This window comes from Eurytemora carolleeae, unplaced genomic scaffold, assembly GCF_000591075.1.
Source record: "Eurytemora carolleeae unplaced genomic scaffold, Eaff_2.0 scaffold1510, whole genome shotgun sequence".
NCBI lineage: Eukaryota > Metazoa > Arthropoda > Copepoda > Calanoida > Temoridae > Eurytemora > Eurytemora carolleeae.
The window spans coordinates 20,483-44,247 of record NW_019397398.1 but is presented as its reverse complement, the minus strand read 5'-3'; the positions used below and the strand labels follow the sequence as shown (position 1 = coordinate 44,247).

Here is a 23,765-nt window from a genome sequence, read left to right as displayed (position 1 = left end):
GAGCTAAGTTTTCTCGAAGTTTTCTCGAATAGGGGGACAAATTAAGTGGGACAAAACAAGTGGCATGTACAATTCACAATGGTACCCTTTCCTCTTTTAACTGATCAAGTATGTCCTTATTTTTTCAATAAAAAATGATAATTTACAAGTGTTGTTTCCCTATAAGAAATGAATTGCAACTTAAGCAGAACTGGTTTTAGCGAAACGGGAAATCGTTTCGCGAAAACATAAAGAAAAATTCGCCAAAAAAATTCTTTTTATAAAACATTTATGAAAGTAAAGGAAGAGAAATTATTAATTATGATATGTATAATAAAACTTCTAATGCTGAGCTCTCAGAGCACAGAATTCTACAAGCTTTTTAGTGCAATTAATTATTGCAACCATAAAAACTTCTGGTTTTCGCGGAGTTTTTTTCCCAGCGAAATTATTTTTATTCGCATTTTTCCACGAAAGTTTCCGTTCGCTGGAAACCCTAAGCAGAACCAATGAAAGAAATATAAATTTATTTCATTTATGAAAACACCGCAGTCTACAGTTAAAACATTGATTTAACTAAGACGACATTAATTATTCTTATTTGTTGATTTTGTAAATTCTCAGAGTCAGTTCTTTCTATAAATAGTGGTTGTGTAGTTCACGTACTTTGGGGGACGATATGTTGGCCGCTAGATGTTTCATGCTAATTTCTTATCTGATAGATAGATAATTTCTCCGTACACTTGACGACCAATATAGGAGACGTCAAGTTGTCGACCAATGTAGTTTATGGAAGGAACGGCCTCAGGGATATCAATCTACAAGCAATCTTTCTAAATTAATGTATCAAAAAACATAGATAATGGTTTTCAAACTTTTGTACACTGTAGTTTAGTAGATTTTTTCTCTTTATTCAATGTTTTTATTTCAAAACTGTAATCAAAAGTTTTTTGAAGAAAATATATTTATTTTATATTTTATTTTAGTAAAAGTGTATCGGTGACATTTCAGCACTTCGCTCACATACAGGGGTGTTCCACATCAAATTAGACCGCGTCAATGGGTCTAACTTACGATTTGGGGGACAAATCAGAAAATTTAAGAAGAATGAATCATTTTGAAAAATTTAAGAAGGCTAATAGGAATTTTTTCTTGCAGAAAATGCTAGATTTTTCCAGTATTATATGTGTATTTTGGCGTTAAAGATTGGATATGGGACGCTCTGTGTATATATGCACATATTTGGTTTGGTGTTTTAATGGATTTCATAATAGAGTGTAAAATAACTCCGGGAATGGAACTATTTGAACAACAATATATTTCACTGAGCAATATTTCATATTGACGAGAACTGAAAAAGGACATGAGAAGAACTATACTAACTTAAATTTCTCCCTACAGAACTCATGTGCACCACAAGTACTCAATGACATAAGAACAGCCAATGTTCACAACCGACCTATATATGTTAATCTATATAATAGGAATATCTTTTAAACATCTCTGTACATTTATATCTTTTAAGATGAAAAATGTCGTCTTATGCGCAATCTATCTTTATCTATGGGCACTTTAGCTAGTTTGTTTATAATAAAAATCCAAAGCTGCACACCTGCTCGTCATAGTTTATTGAATGCAATAAATGTTTATCTGTTCTACTACCAACAACTTGTAAACATATTTTACAAACAGATTTTACATGGAAATTATCTCATGCAGATTTTAAAGAACAAAAAATCCAAGTAAAGCGTTTCACGAAGAATTTCTAAATAAATGAAATACAACAATATATTTATCAGCAAATTTAAGGAGAAATGACTCTGGAAGTTTTTTTTGCATTTATAAAGGATTTTGTTTTGTTTTCATTAGTGCTCGTACAATGATCCACACAGCTGAACTGACATATTTAGAACAACATGATAACATACGCGATGTAATGCGTGGGGAATAGGTACAGCGGAAATTTAGGGTTCCCAAGAAATTTTTGAACCTCAAGGAATGCTGATCAGTTGAAGACCAGCTCCCTGAATAATAGGTTCCCCTGGAGATCTCCCTAACTCTGGATAATCTTTATTCATGCTTATTGATTCGTATAGTATTTTCTTATTTCTATTCGTGTTTGTGTAAATAATAATAATAAATTGTAAAACCGACTCGCTGAATATTTGATAATATGAGTTGTTGCCCTGATTTTTTTTCACGTACTAGAGTATTAATCAATTATAATAAATAGTGACTAATTATGAATGACTAGTAAAGTTTTTTATAATACTTGAAATATTTTTTACGCGAAAATGAAAACGTTTAGAGAAAACATTCTAAAAGTAATTTAATTTATAATCTTTTTTTGAAATATTTCATCAGATAAAGATAATCAAAAATTTGACATTGACAAATAATTTAAATCTAAAAAAATTTCCCAAGAAAGGTATTGCTTAAATAAAAGATAAGAACAAATTAAATTAAGTTCAATTCAGAAATGAATTTCCAAATAGCCGCCTTACTGAATAAGAAATGTATTATTGTAAAACTTAAATCTTATAAACCTCTTTATGAGTCAATATCAGCTACAAATCAAAACAATCAATAAACAACATAAATTATAAATAAAATATTTTTTGAAAAAAATGAAAAAAATTCTTCATGCCACATGAAGCGCTAGAAATAAAATTATGTTTTGGAACCTTTGAACTTAATTATTAATTTTCATTAGTGGTTGCAATGAGCCCGATTTTTATTTATTTTTTGTTCTCTCTAGCTTCTAAATGATGATAGATATTACCTTGGTCTGGTCGATATAATTTTTAGTAAACAGGCAGCCCTACCTTTTAGTATCTTAATTCCAATCATAAAATGCAGTAATTAAATTGCCAAATTGGATCTATGATTTAGCTTTTATAAACTTTGCCTTATTTCTTAGTTTTTGTTGACCAATCCAATCTGAAAACAAATTTAAAATTTAGTTTAAGCCAATACGCATTTCATGAAAGCCCGATTGATTTTGAAAACTGTGTTAAAATGCATTAAATTAAAATCTCCGAAAACAAGATTTTGCGGTTATTACCAATTGAGGAGTATGCATGCCGCAAAGCACGTTTGGGTGGCAGTGATTACCAATTCAGGACTTCTGCACTCCCCCCTGGCTATATAGCGGAGGCTCTTCTGAATGGCGTAGGCTTGGTCTGTCTAGAAAATCTAGGAGGCTCATGTCTGCGTGTCCCTCCCTCCTACAACCCCACTCCCCCCTCCCCCAAGATACTAGTAGAGGGGGGGGGGGGAACTTCATTAAAATACAATTGTCTAAAAATGACTTAGCTTAGAGGGAAAAACACAATACAGGCATAAATGGGGCATATAACGGACTGAAGACGGCCATATAGTTTAATTGGGACTACAGTGGATATCAAAGTACACTGCAGAGTAAGGTCTGAACTGAAAGAGCAATTTATCTATTTGGTTCTCCTACGTTTTAGATGAGAGCATTAAAAAAGAGAACTCTGCAAGTTTAAACAAAGCTCAATTCTAGACCAATATGTGATTGAATACAGATTGAAGAAACCAAACAAATCCAGCTCTCTGGTAAGTCCAGGGCTGGTGGCAAGAAAACAACTATCTACTTCTATCAAATAATAGAGAAAAGGAAGAGATTCAAATTAAAAAGATTAATATTTCAGCACACTGTTTTCCTAACTATGCATAACGCTGGAAAATGGGTTTCAAGGCATCATGTATAATTGTGTATGATAAAACCCAAAAAATTTCCAAAGCTTTGTCAATTTGTGAACAAAGAGTTAAATCCTTATGGATTGAAAAAAGACTAAGTCAAAGTTAGCCATAGGAAGTGAGATATAAAGCCGAATTTAAAGAATTTGAGCCATGGCTTTAATTTAATCCGCAGCTCAAATATGGTTGGTTGAAAATTGTATTTAATTTTTCAAGATTTAAGCCAGCCCGTAATTGAAACCGTTTTTTTTACAGATTTAAACCGCAGCTCAAACTAGCTCAGACTCAGAGTTTGTAATTTAGATTTTGTAAATCAAAAATCTGTCCTACTTTATTTTTTTTTCTAAATTCACTTGTGAGTGAGTAAAAACTCGAAAACATGACTTCAAGGACACATCCTGACTTTAACCACCAAACTAAAACATTAATATTTGACAGACGGTATACAAATATACAGATGTTTTCTTAATACAACAATGGAACTAAAACTTAATATAAGCTCAATGTAAGTTAAGTCTACAAGTACTTCCAAGAACAGGTATAGCAGAAAAACATTCTTTTATTTACAAATTTGATATCATATATTTTTGTATTCAAAGAGTTGTAATGTTTACTCTTCTATTTATGCAACTACCTTGCTTCATCCCTTTTTTTGTTTGTTTAAGGTTTAAATATCAAGTTTTTAAATCCTAAAAGTGAAAGGGATTACACAACTTGTTTAATGTTACACTTGTTCCATAAAAATATGCACTTCTTAGTGCAAATCCCCTTATTTTGAAAGGAAACTGAGCTGAAAACTTTAGAATTGGATACCTTTAAAGGGAGTGACCGTCTATGTAAGGTAGTTGAACTGAGGACGCAGTGTTGTGGAAAACTTCTTTAGGATTCATTTGAGACATATTTCACTTTTTAAAAGTCTGTAAATCTTGATTTTGAGCGTAAATTCGACGTTTACAACTCCTGATTTGGGGGTGGATACGCTTTCAGAATTAGTTTTTTTAAAATTATTAATTAACGACGACATAAAATGTATAAATATTATACAATAAACTACAGACGTCATGTTTAGGAACATTTTGAGAAAATAAAAATTAATCTTATCATCGAAAATAAGGAAACTTGTTCAATTATTAGTTTCTATTATCTCATTATTCTAGTTTCTCGTTATTCACATAGATGTTCGCAGATTTTCTATACGACATTTAAAGAATTTGAAGAAATCTGCGAATAAATTCAAAGAAAATTATAAATTCAATATAATAATGAAAACGAAATATTCGATTTTAGCATTGATTTATTGACAAATTTCTTTTGTGAAATATGTTCCTAGCCATCTAATTAGATTACTGTATAATTTTTACTTTATTTTTCGTTGTCGTTATTTAATAATTAAAAAAAAAAAAACTAATTCTGAAAGCGTATCCACCCCCAAATCAGGAGTTTTGAACGTCGAATTTGCGCTCAAACTCAGGATTTACAGATCTTTAAAAAGTGAAATATGTCTCAAATGAATCCTAAAGAAGTTTTCCACAACACTGCATACTCAGTTCAATTACCTTACATAGCCGGTCAGTCCCTTTAATCGTCATAACTTAATCTGAAATATCCAATGTGGACACTTTTAACAAGATTCACTAACCTCAGCTCAGGCTAAGGGGTCCGGAATGCACTTCAACTTAAATATCACCAATAATTGATTTGGGAAAAATAATGGCCAAAATCCGTAAAATTGATCCAAATAGAATCCCTTTTACCTTTACTATAGTAAAGTTAACGCTTCCCTGGATTACCTTCTTGTCAGCTTTTTTTCTCTCCCTGCCAGTGAGAATTCACTCATTATTTGGCAAAATTTCAAATATCCCAGCTTATCCGGTTGGTTGTTTTAATTCATTAATTCATTTCTATTATTTTCCACATTGAAACTTGTCTAAATTCCAAGTTTGATTGATATCAGAAATTAGGTAAGGTAAACAAAGAACATGGAAAATTTAACTAATTTAATTTTTGGCTAACATTTCATATGTATTTAGACCCTCCTTGAACTATTGCAGTGAAAATATCTGAAGTCAAACCTTATAGAAAGAGTAGAAATCCACCGTATAGAAACCGCTACGTATAGCAACAAGGCGTATTTTCCGGGAAAACATTTTTTTTTTATATTTTGAGAAATTAAATAATCAGTGTAAAGTAAATATAATTTTCATAAAATCCTTTCATTTCAATGGTAAAACGAAATTTTTGAAATCATACTAGCATTACTGGAAAACTTTTTTTTATACTTTTGAGAAACTTTTTCTTCGAAAAATAAAACTGTAGATATAGCATTTTTTAAAAATATTTTTTTTTTTATAGTAATACGCATCTTTATGGATAACCTTATAATCATTCATTTATGTTGTCAGTACATTATAAAATCTGGAGGACCTTAAACACAATAGAGAGCAGTACAAATGTACATATTAAACTATTTTGCTCCTTTAATGTCTAGGGTATGTTAAAAAATAGAAATTATGATAATGATAATAATACGCTACAATGTTTTACAAAAACGTTTAATTTCTCAAAAATGTAAAAAATGTTCTCCCGGAAAATACGCCTTGTTGCTATACGTAGCTGTTTCTATACGTCGGATTTCGATAAGGTTTGACACCAAAATATCTATTGTCAGGAAAATACTGGTCTGTGCCAGAGCAAAGATCTTGTGTATGCATTTTGAAAATTAGTTTTCAACTCAAAGGAAATGAGTTTTTGCCTCAATCCCTATATCTCTGCGATCGGAAGATGTAACCCTTTGATATTTCAAACTTGGATTATTTTATCTAACATAATTCATAGTTTGAAATATCTAAGGTTTACGACATTGGATTAAAAACATAAAGGGATTAGAAAATCAGAGTTTGTGGCAAAGACTCAAATTCTTTTTTTCAGGATTTAAATATCCTTGCTTTGATGTGGATACTAGGAACCTTCTTTGTCTTCTCCTTAATTGCCATCCAGGAATCCAAGGCACAAGGTTAGATTTTAACTTCTTTTGATGTTTTCATAATTGCTCCATTTTTTTTCTTTTTAATTGGAAGAACACTTAATATTTTATCATTCTGTATAGATCCTGCAGGGTTTCTGGATGAAAATGGAAAGCTAGCTGAATCAAAAGTATTAGGAAGGTATTCTAGGGAAATACAGCCAAGCTTACAGGAAGATCTTAAAAATGGTGTCTCAAAGAAACCTGAAAGTAAAAGACCTTTAAAAGGAGCAAATAGAAAAAATAAGAGTAATAAAAGAAACAAAAAAACAGGTCAAAATCTATCAAATCAACGGAAGAAAGGAAAAAACAATAAGATCAGAAGAAAAAAGATATCAGGAAAAAATCTACAAAAACAAGAGATGAAAGGGGAAAAAAATAAAAGAAACAAGAAAACTGGCAAAAATCAGCAGAAAAAAGAAATGAAAGGAAAACAGAAAAATAGTAAAAGAAACCAGAAAACAGGCAAAAGCAGAATTAAAAAAAGAGAAAAAAATCAACATAAACTATTAAGAAAAAAAGTAAGTAAAAACCAAAATACAAAGAAAGCCAGCAAAAAGGAGAATACAGAAATGAAGAAGAGAAATAAAGCCAAAAGAAACAAAAAAGGTGAAAAGATAAATAACAGAAGAGGTGGGAAGCATTCAACTTCCTTGATAATTTCTACAAGAATGGTGAATGATACATGTGTAAAGGTAAAATATGAAAAATCAGAATTGCAATTTAAAACATCCAGCAGTTCATAAAAAATAGAACCCTTCAATATAATAAATATAAAAAATATTAATTTATAAAAAAAAATAATGACATAGACGTAGTTGTGCTCCTAATTCTAAAATGGGGGTACAATGAATATATGATTATTTTTTAGGAATTGGCCACTTTGGCCGCAATATTGGGAAACCAAGTAAGGAATGTTTTCATGATTGCCAACAGGGCAATCCTTGCTAATAATGTTAAGCGGTTGAAGAATGGAAAAAGTAATGAATTCATGATACCCTTAGACAGATTAATAAATAGTCTTGGTGGAAATTCATCTAATTTAACTTGCAGTGGGCAAACTGTACCTGATAATGATCCGATTAGAGGTAGCATCTTGTTAAAATTTAAATATTAGAAACTTAAAGCTGTAGCTGCTGTTTCTTCAGTGACGTTGAATGTGCTGATTAGCTGTGAGGCTAAAATCAAAGAAGCATGCATAAATACACTTTCAGATGATGATATCTCCAGAATAACAGCATGTCAAACTACCTCAACAAACTACAGGTTTTTCATCTACAATGATTTAAGCCTCAATTGAAAACTATTGGATTTAAAAAAAATACAATTTTTACATTTAAAAAAAGTACATTTAAAATTTAATAAATGTAGCAATTTAAGCTAAACTTATTACTTTAACTTTGTAATTTTATATTTTAGTTTTAATTCTAAGAAAATATCATCTTATAAATACTATCATCAAGGATTCATAAATTCAACATCTAGTTGTCTAAAATGCATAAAATTTACCTGTTACTGAAAAAAGTTTAATAACCTGTAAGACACACATTCAAAGTAAAAAACGAAAAAAACTAGCATACTAATCTTAATTTTTATAAATTCCTAATTTTTAGAGATGAATATAACAAACTGCTCATTCCTTCTGGATCAACTCAGGCAGCAAAGGTAGAATGTTTTTATGCTAAAATTCCGCGAAAAGAATCTTCAGAAGAAATTTTTAATTTTAGATTTGTGTATCTACTGCTGACAGCAAACTTCAGCAGTTGAAACAAAATGTTCAAGAATGCAATTTCTTAACAGCAGCTAATAGTAGTGCAAAAAACCAGCCAAGTGAAAGAGCTAACTGTAATACTGGTAAAAATTTAAATTTATGTTTTTCAGATTTTTATAAAGGAATTAAGTCTTTGCCACAAATTGTGATTGTCTAATCTCTATATCTTTGCAACCCAATGTCACAGACCTTAAATATTTCAAACTATATATTTCTTAGACCAAATAATCTAAGGTTGAAATTTTAAAGGTTAAAATCATCAGGTTGCATATATACGGCTTAGAAAATCTGAGTTTGGGACAAAGACTCAATTCCTTTATCTAAATAATTTTTTTTTAGTATTTTCAGCCTGTAGGACAGCAGAAAGGGATACAATTCCACTAATAAGCAGATGCATTTCATGTGCCTCATCAGCAAGCTCAACATCTCTATTACCAAGCCCAACATCTATATCAAGTCCAGCTATGTCAAGTTCATCTTCTTCTAGCACTCCAGCATCGCCTAGCACATCACCAGCAGTTCCTGGGATCCCTCCAGCTCAAGAATTAAATCTCTTACAAAGGTAGAATTAACCAACTACACAAAATATGTCATAACCAATGCATTTTCTAGACTTAGGCTTGATTTAAACCAGGTCATCTTTAAATTGGACTTTGCTTTACTACAATCTGGGTTTAATCCCGATATTGTGGTAAGTTTAAACAATATCACAACTTTAATATAATAAGCAAAGGATTTTATTTATCTATCCGGTTTTACTTATAATATTTACTCTCTTCATAGCCTGGAAGGGTTGCAAGATCCACTTTGCAGAGAATGGCAGTAGACGGAGCAGGATGTGTTTTCTTGAATTTTGGTAAAAATAGTTGAACTTACTAAATTGAGCTATATACTCTTCAAATTTAATTTAGCAATGATGGCTGCAAACAAATCTGCCAACGCTGTTGGCTATGATATAAACAACCTTAATCTCCAGTTTGTTCCCTCAACTATAGATCGTCTAACTGCAATTCATACAAGGCAAGTTAGTAACTATTTATTTAGTAACTATTTATTTGGATATTCTAAAAATCAAATTCCATTTTCAATCATTATCAAGCATTTCATCCCATACTGTCAGAAGAAATTTTATTGAGTGTTGGACCATTCAAAATTCTTCCAAACAAAGACTTTCTTTGAATTAAAAGTCTATTTTATCTGTCTTTCCCTTTGGGTCGACTTTTTCTCAGAAGCTGTTCTGGGTCCAGAACACAGGACCACTAAACTGGTCTACACTACAGTCAAAGTTTACTTTAGCTTCTTTACTTAAAATGCCATAATAGAAATAATATATTTTACAATTTAAACCTACTCATCAAAAAAAAACTAAGAAAAGACGGTAAATATTTGCTATTTGATTGAGTTTAACATGATTAATAAAAATAAAAATTTAAAACTATTATAAATAGGTCAAAACCATTGTTTAGACCAACACTAGAAGAAGATTTAGAATCTTGTGATACATCTGTAGGCAACTCGGATACTGGAGCTTTGAATAGCATTAGGTCAGAACTATTTTTTAAAATTTGATTTTAGATCTTATGTTTTATTTTTATGCTCTAATCAGCTTTATTCATAACTAGGTTATTACTTTCCTGGTTTAAACTTTGGCTTAGAGATGTCATTGAAGTACGAATACAATTTTTAAGTTCAACTCTTGGTGTTACCACAGCTTCCACAACAAGGCTACCAACTACAAGGCCAGAAACAACAACCTCAGCAAAAACTACAATTACAACAATAAAAACTTTAACTACGACTTCAACTACAAAAATAACTACAACAACTCCAACTTCAACTCCAACTACAACTCCAACTCCAGCTCCAGCTTCAGCTCCAGCTCCAGCTCCAGCTCCAGCTCCAGCTCCAGCTCCAGCTCCAGCTCCAGCTCCAGCTCCAGCTCCAGCTCCAGCTCCAGCTCCAGCTCCAGCTCCAGCTCCAGCTCCAGCTCCAGCTCCAGCTCCAGCTCCAGCTCCAGCTCCAGCTCCAGCTCCAGCTCCAGCTCCAGCTCCGGCTCCAGCTCTTTAACTACAACTACATCTACAACTACAACTACAACTACAACCACAACTACAACTGCAGAAACCATGCCTAGAACTGAATAAACCATGCCTACAACTGAAAAAAACCCATGAATAATTATTAATGTTTTATATCTTTTTGCAAACTATATCTTAAAGGAACTTAAATTTACAATATTTTGAGCTTTTTAGGCATATAACAATGTGAAAAGAGTTTAAAATGTCGTCTTTCCAACTAAAAGTTTGAGAATCAGATTTATTGAATAATATGAATGAATATCATTCAATCTTACACCCCATTTGTCCTTCCGTTAGAAACCTTCTCCTTTCATTGTGTCTAGGTTTGATTTCGAATCGACTTCCTACGGTAAATCCAGGGAGATTCATCTGGAGAAAGGAACGAAAAATTTTACAATTTGTTGATTGTTTATTAATTTAGTTGAAGAAGGATATTTAAATCAAGGTTTTATATATCTAATAATTAAAAAATATTTACACCTTCTAAAGGTTAGGTCTTTCTCAATTATGATAATTAGTTTGAAAGCGGTCCGCGAGAATAATACCTTGAAAACGCAAGCATGTTACTGCTCTAGGTATTGAACAATCCTTCTCATCATCCACTCATCTGTTACAACCTATAATGAGATATCATCCACTCATCTGTTACAATCTACAATAAGTTATCATCCACTCATCTGTTACAATCTATAATAAGATATCATCCACTCATTTGTTACAATCTACAATAAGTTATCATCCACTCATCTGTTACAATCTATAATAAGATATCATCCACTCATCTGTTACAATCTACAATAAGTTATCATCCACTCATCTGTTACAATCTATAATAAGATATCATCCACTCATGTTTTACAATCTATAATAAGATTTCATCCACTCATCTGTTACAATCTATAATAAGTTATCATCCACTCATCTGTTACAATCTAAAATATTAAAATTATGATCATAAATCGATTCTATAAGAATTTTCAGATTAGAAATATTTACACTTATCATTATTTAAATCATTACTAAAATAATTTCTCTGAGGACTAGGATTAACTTTTTTGAAAAATGAATTGTTAAGGACGTAAAAAAATTATAAATTAAAAAACAAAGTAGTATTTTTTAATGCGTTATTTTGTTAACAAAGGTAGGTCGTTTATACGTGGTTTAATTTAGTTTTAACTCTTGTTTTTTTTAACAAAGGTTTATTAGTTGTAGAAAATCTTTAACAACCGTTTTTTCGATTGTTTTTAAGACCGATTAACAACCCTACTTTGCTTTTAAGACCGATTAACAACCCTACTTCGCACATGTCATTACATATGTTTAGCTTAGAAAGAATATGATTGTTAAAATGTAGAATTGTTTAGATAATTGATACACTTCAACAATACATGCATAAGAACCTTTAAAGAAGGGTGTCTAGACTTATTTTTAAAGGACTGACCAAAAAAGAAAACCGTCCTACAATGTATATATACATACAGCTTTCCAGGAAAGAATATTTTCAATTGATCAGAACTAGGAATTCTTAAATCGTAGAGATCGAGCTCATGTATCGGGGTCGAGGATTGATCTTGATCTTTTGTAATTCTTTAAACTGCCAATGAGGAGCCAAGAAATTTTGCGTTCCACCGAAAGGAGAACAATGATATTGAAGATATCTTAAATCAAGAGATTAGGTAGATTCGGTGTAAAATTCAAAAGTGTCCACTGTGAATATCATAATTAAGGTATCAGGAGTTTATTTATCCAACACGAAAGTTCCCATGCTCAGAAGTCAGATTTTTTGTATTGTAAATCTTGGGATCAAGCACTGATCTCTTTTTATGCAGACATACGGATTAATTTATTCATCTTTACCTAGATATCCTGACTCATGGTGGTTATACTGTAGAGGTATGGATGGAACGTTTTCACTTTTTTTTTGAAAACAAAGATCCTATTGTTAATTTTGTTAATGAGGTAGAAAAACGATAGTTTTTTATAAAAGTAGTTTTTTAAATTAAAAAACGGAGAACTTGAGAAATCTTTAGTTTTAACGTTTTAGTTTATTTTGTCGTTTTGATAGCACAGGGAGCTCGTTTTGGTAACACAGGGAGCTCGTTTTGGTAACACAGGGAGCTCTTTTTGGTAACACAGGGAGCTCTTTTTGGTAAGACAGGGAGCTCGTTTTGGTAACACAGGGAGCTCTTTTTGGTAAGACAGGGAGCTCGTTTTGGTAAGACAGGGAGCTCGTTTTGGTAAGACAGGGAGCTCGTGTTGGAAACACAGGGGACTCGTTTTGAATTTTTGACGATTAACAACGATTGTCAGCCACTGTTAACGACGATCCTTCCTTGACAATTGTTAACAAGGAACATTAATTAACGACCATTACAAGGACCCATTATTAACGACCATTAACGAAGACCCTTCGTTAACAATAAGATACATTTTTGTTCCGAAAATCCTTAGATCAGAAAGATCTTTGAGCAGAAAACAGCAGACCAATTCTCTGGAAGAGGACATTCTTAAACATTTTCTAGCTAAAAAATTTATATTAAATGTAAAAAAACCTTGGTTAGAAAACATTAAGGTCATTAGTCCTGCAGTAATTTAATAAAATTTCTACATTCTTTTGACGTCCAGATACATATATATACTTAATGTTTTGCATTTAGTGTTGTATCCCTGACTGAACCAGAAAAGAGTGAACAGTCCCCTAGATACAATGAGAGATCGGAGAGACAAGATTGATGCAGTACAGCCCGAACCTTAGAAGAGTAGACACACATACAAGTCGTCTACAAACTAACGTTCCGGGCCCTGTACGATATACAGCATACAGGACTTTATCATACAATGATACAGCGAGCTTCCATGAAGATGAGCAACGAAGATTAGATGATGATGAACCCCGCATACCGATTGACACCTGATAATGGATATGATGAAGATACATCTAAGGATGAAGCTAAGGATGAAGCAAGGATTCAGCTAAGGATGCAGCTAAGGATGCAGCTGAAGATGCAGCTAAAGATGCAGCCAAAGATGTAGAGGATAAGGATGCAGCGGAAGATGAGAGTGTCCCAAGCTTGATAGGATTGCAGAGGTCTCAAGAGATCCTGCTCATGATCCTAAATTATGAGGTATAATTAGAGGGTTTATCCCTCCCTCAAGATGATGGGATCCAAGCTTAATAGGATTGCAGAGGTCTCAAGAGATCCTGCTCATGATCCTAAATAGTGTCATTATTATACCTTTGATCTTGATCATGATCTTAACAAATAAAAAGATCATGATCAATTGATCATTATTATTTATTTGATCTTGATCATGATCTTAACAAATAAAAAGAGCATGATCAATGGATCATTATTATTCATTTGATCTTGATCATGATCTTGACAAGTAAAAAGATCATGATCAATTGATCATTATTATTCATTTGATTATGATCGTGATCTTAACAAATAAAAAGATCATGATCAATTGCTAATCTGTTATGTAACTGTAATAATATATTTGTATGTTCATTTATAAGATATGTGAAAATAAATGTATGTGCAATGCCTAATTGTTTATTACTGAGGGTGTTATCAGCGTGCAAAGATAAGTGATCATATAAAGGTTAGATCCAACTTGGAAGATGACCCGATGTATGATGTTATCAGATTGCAAAGATAAGTGATCATATAAAGGTTAGATCCAAATAGGGAGATAACCTGATGTGTGATCTTATCAGAAATTGCAGATTCATGAGTTATGATTTATTGCATCAATTGCTTTGTCAGAAATTACCACATTAGTTTCCAGCCAAAACAAAACCCAATCTTTTTGGAATTGAGTCTTTGCGTCAAAGTCAAACTTTTTAATCCCTAAACATTGCTTTACATGCTGATAGTATAAATATTTAAGGTCTACAACATTAAAAAATCACCCTATCTAAAACATTTGGCCGGTTTAAAAGACATAAAGATTAGAAAAGCAGAGTTTGTGAAAAAGACTCAATGATAATATCAATACTAATTTCTGACAACTGAATGTTATTTTGTGCCTTTTAGCATTGAAAAAAATAATATTGAATTTGGTATGGGTCATTTATTCCTCAAAGTGTTTTGGGAGGGCTGTGCAGCGAATCCCCTTTATTAAAAGCAATGTGAAATCTACTGTAATGTAAATCATCCTATAGATATTACATAAAATACATATTGTAAAGAATGAAATCCAAGAAAGAGGATTATGAAATCCGCAAATCAGTAGCGTCGGATCTTAGAACCTCATCTTTTTTTATACACTCATTATTTATCATGTATTTTTATCTTATAGAAGCAATAAATGTACTTTTAAAATATTAGGGAAAATATAATAATTTGGAAAATAAAAATGTAAAAGTATACATTTATTGAGTACCATAGCAGAATAAATAATACTGTTTGATCAAATTAATTAAGAAGAATAATAACATTTTCGTAAACACTTGCCAAGAAAAGAACAAGACTCACCATTGTTCTGTAAAAAAAAGTGTTTTGACAAGCGACAAACACTCGCAGGGCAAATTTGACGTCTTAAAAAAGTTGTGCTTGATTGATTTAGTCATTTTAATTGAAGTTTATTTGATATAAACTAACAAATAGACAGGCAAAATAACAATCACGCCCATCTCTTATTTCATTTGTGAACATGCTTTCTTTGTGTACATTGTAAAACAAAAACAAATCAAAATTTCGTGGATTTTTTCAAAATAATTTCTTGGATTTTCAAAATTTTTAAAATTTGAATTTATTTAGATGCAAATTTTTGAAAATAAATCATCCATAAACCTTCCCTGGGGTCACGCGAGGTCCCACACAAAATTTGGGCCCAATCGGTTCAGCCGTTTAGACGTTTATTGGATACAAACAGACAGACAGACAGACAAGCAATGTATATAGATGGATATAAATATAATATAGATAGTGGAGTGGTCTGGAAAGCTAATAATGATAAATAAGCCGTGACCAAGCTAATGGAAAATATTGGGATCAACGATGAATATACGTTCAACAAATAACAATATATAAACTTTTTTATGCATTGACAGAATACAATTTACTGCAAATTATAGTCTTAAAAAGGACTATCAGTGTGATATTAATTGATTTCATGAAATCAGAAAGATTTCTTAAAAAAACTTTTTTTTTGTAACTGAAAAGCGGCTCATTTAACTGCGAGAAGACGACATTTTATTTAATTTGATATAATTTTATATATGATTTTAAATAGTTTAAAAAGAAAAGGCTTGAGTACAGTGCACTGTGCAATTCGTGTGTTTCATAGTCATTGGTCTATTTAAAATGATAACTTGAGTTTAACATTTGTCTTTCTTTTCCACAGTATTCAAGGCCCTGTACATTTATGGTGGAGAATTCTTTTTGTTTAAAGGGACTGTTCACTTATTTGGGTAATTTCATGGGAAACTAATTCTATGACCGGAGAAAAAGCCGATTTATCATTTAGAATTCCAGCGTAAAGGTATGATACAGTGAATCCCAGATATATCACGAGCAGCCGTAGTACATTTGAATTTCCGAGCCGGGTCAACTTTTCCGGTCCCAGTTTGTACTGTTTCGCCTAGTCATTGGGAAAAAGAAGCAGACACTCAATAGGACTACCCGGTGCAACAAGGTTGAGGCGGTCAGACTTTAGGTTGAATTTACTTTTACTGAAGGACCAGAGGTGCGTGATATGAATACTCTATAGCAAGAGTTTTTATAATGTCGTATTATATATTTAAGATCAAATGCCGCGGAAAAATAAGTTTAAAATAGCCCTGAAATATGAATGCAATTGATATATTAATATAAACTCATTTTCCGCGGCATTTGATTTCAAATGTGTAATACAACATTATAAAAAATATGTATTCATATATCCAGGATTCACTGTACCTTTACATAGACACTATTTAAACGTTTTTTAGTAACAACAGCCAAAAAAATTAGATGACATCATGGGTCAGCCATTATATTTTAAATATAAAAACTTTGATTTTAGAATTAGCAAGGAATTAACGTTCAAAGATGATTTAACAAATTAACACGTTTATACAAAGACGACTTTCTCTCTCCAACAAACAGGTTTCTAGATTTCAACTCTTCAGTAAATACCAAAAAATAGCTAATAGGCTATTTTGTTTACCCTAAAATTACCCAAATAACTGGATGGTCCCTTTAATTCAAATAAATCTCATCCAGTTTCTTTAACTTTTTATTTAGAAAATGCAAGTTATTTTCTTGATTGCGTGCAAGAAAAGAAACACTCTAGAGGACCAGAAAATGCAAGTTATTTTCTTGATGGCGTGTAAGAAAAGAAACACTCTAGAGGACCAGAAGAAGAAAATATTCATCGAGAAATGAAATACAAAGAGTTAAAGCTAATCTCATAAAACAAGATTGGAGATGTTTTGAGAGCGTACGCATGAAATTAAACCCAAACTGATTCTATGCATGGGGCCAAATAAAAACAGTTTTAATACAAGGTGTTCCAATAGATACGGGAATCGAGAGACGATTTCATGATAGTCTGTGTTAATAATGTTTGATTTGGTATAGTGATACCCGTTTGAGAAAGCGGTAATCTACCAGATATTCGTCTGCTAGAGTAGAGTATATAGATAATTTGTTTGTTTGAATTTTGATTACATTAACAACATTACAGCCTTTTACCATTATCATAAAATAAACTCTCTAGACTCTAGCAGACATAATTATAGTATTATTGGTGAAATCTGGTATCAACAAAGAATATTTCTGATTAGTCACTGAATGCCCATGTTCTAATGAAACTTTCGTATTTTTATACACAATTTTGGTCCCAAAAGACTCCAAATTAAAACTAAAACGAAATTTGTCTAGGGAGGAGGGGGGCTTAAAATTAATTATTTTTTTCTGTCCAAGGGGACTCAAGGGGCTTAAAAGATGGATGGAAACCATAGATTGTAAAATTGCAACATGCAATCAAAACAACATGCAAGCTATTTTGCGCGACTCACAGATTTTTTTTTTTAATCTAGATATTCATTTAAAATCCCATAGTAGATAAGATAAGATAAAGTTTATTGCTAAAATAAATGTATCTGTATACAGATAGAGTTTACAATCACAAATTAATGATTATATTAACAGTACAAGTATAAAGCATATACATAACATTTATGTGTAATTACATGTGGATTTTTTTTTACAAATTTTACATATGTTACAACGTTATATGTTTCCGATTGGTTTTTAGATAAAAACAATTTTAATTCAATTTGGAAAATACAGCTATATATATATATATAGGAACATTTCTGAGATGTGATTTAAAACCTTTGGATCGTAAGAATTTACTTTTAAATTAAAAGGAATAACTAAAAACTCGTCTTTCAGATGTTACAATACTATGTATATAAATTGTACTTAGTACATGGATACTCGGATCAACATGAAGGGTTAAGGGATTAATTCTCTGAGGTTCAAAAGTACACAACCATTGAAGGAAAACTTTTTTCATCTTCAGATGTTTATACACTGAAAATAATTCATATTTAGAAAACTACAACTAAATTATAACTATTTATGTGTACAAAGGAATTGAGTCATTGCCACAAACTCTGGTTTTTAAATCCCTATATCTTAACAACCCAATTTTGTAGACCCTTAGATATTTCAAACTTTGACTTCTGTTATATCAAATAATCAAAGTTTGAAATATCTAAGGTTTACATAATTTGGTTGTAGATATATAGTTATTAGTAAATTGGGATTTGTTGCAAAGACTCAATTCCTTTAACGAAATAAGTACAAACCAAATGACGCCGAGGAGTAAAAATATATTCTTCATGTACTGATATTCAGTAGAGATTGATAGGATAGTTTGTGCAAAGTGCATTACGCTCAGTGTTTTGTAAACAAAACCGGAATATAATATACAGCAAATCAAGGGAATAGGGATGTTCAAGGTTTTACAATAAAACTCATGAAAGAAAATAGGGACGTTCAATGTTTTAAAACTGATACATTAACAAGTACTAGATCGCGATACAAAAGATCGCGAAGGTTTAATGGTGATATGACTGTATCCAATAAACTTAAATCGGCTCAACCGATCTTGCCTATGATTTTATGTCGCAATTTACATTACCCCAGGAAATCGATAAGGGGGCGCGAAGCGCAATAAATTATAAAAGCCCTTTTTATAAATATATATATATATTTGCCTTGTCTGTTTGTTTGTGTTCATTAAACGTAAAAAACGACTGAACCGGTCAAAATTGAAAAGTTTAGATTGAAAAAAATATATTAACTTACTATTTTAAAAATCCATTGGCTAAAACAGAAAAATCCGCAAAGATTTTTAATTATTGGAGTAGGATTAAACATGGCGGCTTAAAATTAACAGATAAAAGCTAGAATCGTCACAAGAAAATGGACACGATTCCCCCTAAATCCCTAGTTTAATGTAGGTCTAAGTTGTTTAATGTTTATGGTTCAATTTTTTAGAATTTTATGTTTTCTTTAGACATTAATGTGTAACAGGTTGCGCTTAGTTATTGTAATATCCATATTCCTTTGTGATAATTGCAGCTAAATACAGGGTGTCTAATTAAACATAAAACTCTAAAGACAACTAAACATGCTACTAATTAGGCAAAACACGCTTCAATTAGAAACAAACCTAATGGTAAAAATAATTCATATAAATAAAGATGTGTTTCCTGTTTAAAGGGAGTGAAAAGCAATGTATGGTAGTTGAACTGAGATTGCAGTATTATTGAGAAATTTTTTAGGATTCATTTGAGACCTATCAGACGTTTTTACGGTGCATATTTGTTCAGCAAGAGCTCAAGTTCAATCTTTAAAATCCTCATTGATTGTCCATTTTGGAGGGATGATTTTGAAAATCGGTTTTATTTAAAATATTCAATAACGACCACGTAAAACGTAACAAAAATTCTACAGTAAGCTACTTAGTATTTTAGGATCAGGTTGAGAAAATAAAAATTAACTCTTATCATCGAAAATAAGTAATCTTATTTAGTTATTGGTTTCTGTAATCTCTCAGTGATCTAAACCATTTTCCGTAGATTTCCTGCAATTTTTAAAGAAAAAGTCAACATTCGAAGAATTTGAAGAAATCTGCGAACAAATTCAGAAAAAAAAGAAAACAATACAATGACAAAACAGATACAATTGATTCTGATATTGATTTATGGACAAAGGAATTGACTCTTTGCAACAAACTCTGATTTTCTAATGCCTATATCTTTGGATTCCAACGTCGTAAACCTTTGGAATTTCAAACTATGACTTTTCTTAGATAAAAAAATATAATTTTGAAATATCAAAGGTTTACGATACTGGGTTCCAAAGATATTGGGATTAGAAAATCAGTGTTTTTGGCACAGAGTCAATTCCTTTACACTGAGAAATATGTACCTAAACATCTAATTATTTTACTGTAAATATGTTGTTACATTTTTCTCGTCGTTTTTGAATGATGTTATAAAACCGATTCTCAAAATCATCCCTCCAAAATGGACAATTTATGAGGATTTTAAATTTTGAATTTGCTGAACCGTAAAAAAATTCAGATGAATCCTAAAAATTTCTCATTAATACTTTAATCTCATTTTAACTACCACACATTGCTGGTTACTCCCTTTAATGTGTATTTTACTTTTCAAACCAAAAGAATGCATAATTTATATTAAAATTTGTCGTCATAAAACTGTCATATGTCACTGTAAGCATAAATTATCATTCTTAAAGGGATTGCAAGCATAAATTATCACTCTTAAAGGGATTGCAAGCATATATTATCACTCTTAAAGGGATTGTAAGCATAAATTATCACTCTTAAAGGGATTGCAAGCATAAATTATCATTCTTAAAGGGATTGTAAGCATAAATTATCATTCTTAAAGGGATTGCAAGCATAAATTATCATTCTTAAATGGATTGCAAGCATAAATTATCATTCTTAAATGGATTGCAAGCATAAATTATCATTCTTAAATGGATTGCAAGCATAAATTATCACTCTCAAAGGGATTAAAGAATGATAATTTATCATTCTTAAAGGGATTGTACTCCTAAATTCAAGTGACCCTGTATGCCAAGAGGTAATGCCTAGGATTCACAACGAACTCCTAAAAGCTTTGTCTGAGCAGGTATGAATTTAATATCAATGTTGATAATTTTGAAAACTGATTATTTTTAATTTGTGGGTTCTCTACAGAAGTGACAGCAAATTAAATTGAGAAATGAACTTAAGACAATCTTTTATTTTATGTCTATAATGCTTTAGAGATACCCTCCCTGCCCCTCCCCACTATGAGTAGCAGGCATTATGCAAATCAGACATTCATGATGAAGGATAGAGTAAGTGGGTATATTCTAAGTTATCCTTTATATAATAAGCTCCAATGAATGAATGTAAGTATTCTATATATGTCACTCTTTTTTGGGATCTTGCAATGCCTCCTTATTTGTGCTTAGCAAAGAAACTGTGTTTTTGCCACAAACTCTATTTTTTTCAATTCTTTTATCTTTGCGATCTGATATCTGAGACCTTTGAATTTGCAAACTGTGAATTCTGTTAGACTAAATAGTCTAAGTTTGAAATTCCAAAGATTTACAACATCAGGTTCTAAAGATATAGTGATTAGACAAGTTTAGATTGTAACAAGAACTCAGTTCTTTTATTTTTAAATATTTCTTGTTGTATGATAATTTTAAGCTACAAGGGATTTGGGTTTCAAACGAAAGAAAGAAACAAAACTTACATAAATATCTTTCTTGGAAACATCCATACAATTTTATTCAAAAACATTCTTTTCATTAATTTAAACACAACTAACAACATTAACAACAACAAAAACATTAACAAGAACAACAGCAATAACAAAAACAGCAACAATGATCATAATTTTCATTTTTTAGAAAATTAAAAGAAGCAAAGAAATATGGTCCCACAAAACTTTCTTTTCGCTTTTACAACAAAGCTCTTTATTTTCACATAATATCATACAAAACACGTTGCAATGTAAATGGTTTTTTGTGTGATTATTTTTAAAGGGAGTGTTCACCAAAAATGAAAAGAGGTATAGGCTTGTCGAAAAATGTTTGCTGTAGATTGCTTCTAATCTTACTTCTATCTGTTGCGTCTATAAGGAGAAAATTGTTAAAAATGACTTATACAGAAGAACAGAGCGTCCATACAAATAAAAAAGTTGCAATATTCGACTCAGATCGAAGAAAAATGAATTTAATTCAGATATTGCAACGTATAATCATCGATCCAAAGAATAGGATTATACAGTTTCCTTTTTGGGGTCTTTACATTTGTGTAGATTTCGATTTGAGAGATTCTAAAAAAATTGAGAATATAAACAAACTGAATAAAATAATAAGTCATAACAAAAATATTGATATTCGCAAAACCATACCTAACCCCATTCGTGAAACCCGGGTTTTAAAACTGGTTTTAAGAACGATACCCTGTCTTAAGTTTTGGGCTCTGGTAACACAAACTAATTAATTCAACTCCAATACTTGTATTCGTTTGATCACAAGCATATTGGTTAATCTGTATGTATTTATTGATAAATTGAATTGATATTCTGGATGATGAATTTGGGGAAAAGGGGAGGGGGAAGTAATTTTTTCATTCATCACCCCTACCCACCCTCCCCCCTTTCTTAAATCTATAGAACCTCCACGTCTACCCATTCCTAAAATGTTTGTATACACGATGTATTCGTTTAAAAAAGGTTAGCAGGGGCGCAGTTCAGGAATTTGACCAGGGGGGACTTAATTTATTTCTTTCCATGGGGGCTTAGCACCCGTTGCGGCCTGAAAACCCCTGAAATCTATAGATTTCACTGGTNCTCAGCTCGCTACGCCTCTGTAGGTTAGTTTCAGGCATAATTTTTTTTTAAAATCAAATCAGTATATTCCCAAATATTCTGTTGTTATCAACGAATGCAGTATTTTTACATTTATGCATATTTAGATAATTTATTTTCAGGATACTAAAACTAAAAACTGGAATATTCATTGTTGTTTTGAATATTAACCCTATACACTATACTGGCTTGGGGAGGTCTAAATCTAAGTAAATTCTGGTAAAAGGACGTTAAGTAAAGGTATAGAGGAGCAATACAGTCATGATCATTGATCATAGCTCAATTTTTCGGAGCAAATTCATTTAAGAAATTAGACAGCAAACTTTTAGGTTTGGGACCTAGGGAAGTATGGCAATGAAAGATGGAACACGTTTTAAAAATTAATTTTTGTTTTTGACAAATACTAAAATGCAACACAGAAAACGTTTACTAACATGCGCTACTGAAAAAGTTATGGGCTTTCAAACTAAATTTTAAACCGATCGACATTTCAACCATCCTGTAGCCTACCATCCTGTAGCCTACCATCCTGTAGCCTACCATCCTGTAGCTTACCTTGTGAAATAAAAAAACTTCTTTTGCAAAAATTAATTTACGGTACTATTTCTTAATAGTCAAAAAATGCCAAGGCTAATGTATTAAAAATAAGGGCTAATTCTAAAAGCATGTTTGGGGTAAAAAAACATACTCAGTTTATTTTATCTGTTGAAATATTTACTTTCTGCAATTCCCTTGGATAATTTTTGATTTACGTTTGATAATATATTTTCATATTTTTAAAATTTAATATTAATATTTAATATTTAATAAAAGAATAAGAGATATACAAATTATTACAATTTGAATACCTTATTAATCATTAAAGCTCTTTCTTGACGCTAAAATACTATAAAGGGACCAAATCAGACTTCAGATTCATTTTGTGGATTGAGTTACAAAATACATCTGAACCTTGAGAGGATAAAAATTTCATGAATATATTCAAACCATAATTCCTCCTTGGGTCACGGTTATAACATCAGATTTTCTCCTTTTTCCCTTAGCTGATAAACAATAAGGAAGATATCGTCGTTTTTCGAACTGGGAAACTTAATTTCATGATTTTCTCTGGTGGCCATTTAATGAGAGTCACATTTGAAAAATATCAATTTATAGTTCGAAAAAGAGAGAGAACATCTTTCTCCTCAGCCAGAGGTGTCAAGGTTGTTGTTTAGAAATGGACAAGAAGGTATCAGAAATTCTAGAAAATTGGTAGGTCAGTTAGTTTATTTTTGACACCTAATT

The 23,765-nt window shown here is 31.3% G+C and overlaps 1 protein-coding gene and 1 long non-coding RNA gene across 2 annotated transcripts; both read left to right on the top strand.

Moving 5' to 3' along the window:
• Nucleotides 1-4,181: 4,181 nt before the first annotated feature.
• Nucleotides 4,182-7,023, top strand: LOC111714083 (uncharacterized). The gene is made up of 3 exons (XR_002767882.1): nt 4,182-4,240; nt 6,631-6,715; nt 6,809-7,023. It is a non-coding gene; the product is annotated as an uncharacterized LOC111714083 (long non-coding RNA).
• A 255-nt stretch (nt 7,024-7,278) lies between these two features.
• Nucleotides 7,279-10,723, top strand: LOC111714082 (mucin-5AC). The gene is made up of 11 exons (XM_023489114.1): nt 7,279-7,419; nt 7,596-7,812; nt 7,873-7,990; nt 8,338-8,389; nt 8,452-8,578; nt 8,835-9,057; nt 9,108-9,186; nt 9,279-9,351; nt 9,407-9,515; nt 9,962-10,039; nt 10,118-10,723. Exons 1-11 carry the CDS (start codon nt 7,297-7,299, stop codon nt 10,560-10,562), a joined length of 1,644 nt encoding a protein of 547 aa, XP_023344882.1. The 5' UTR covers nt 7,279-7,296; the 3' UTR covers nt 10,563-10,723.
• Nucleotides 10,724-23,765: the final 13,042 nt, after the last annotated feature.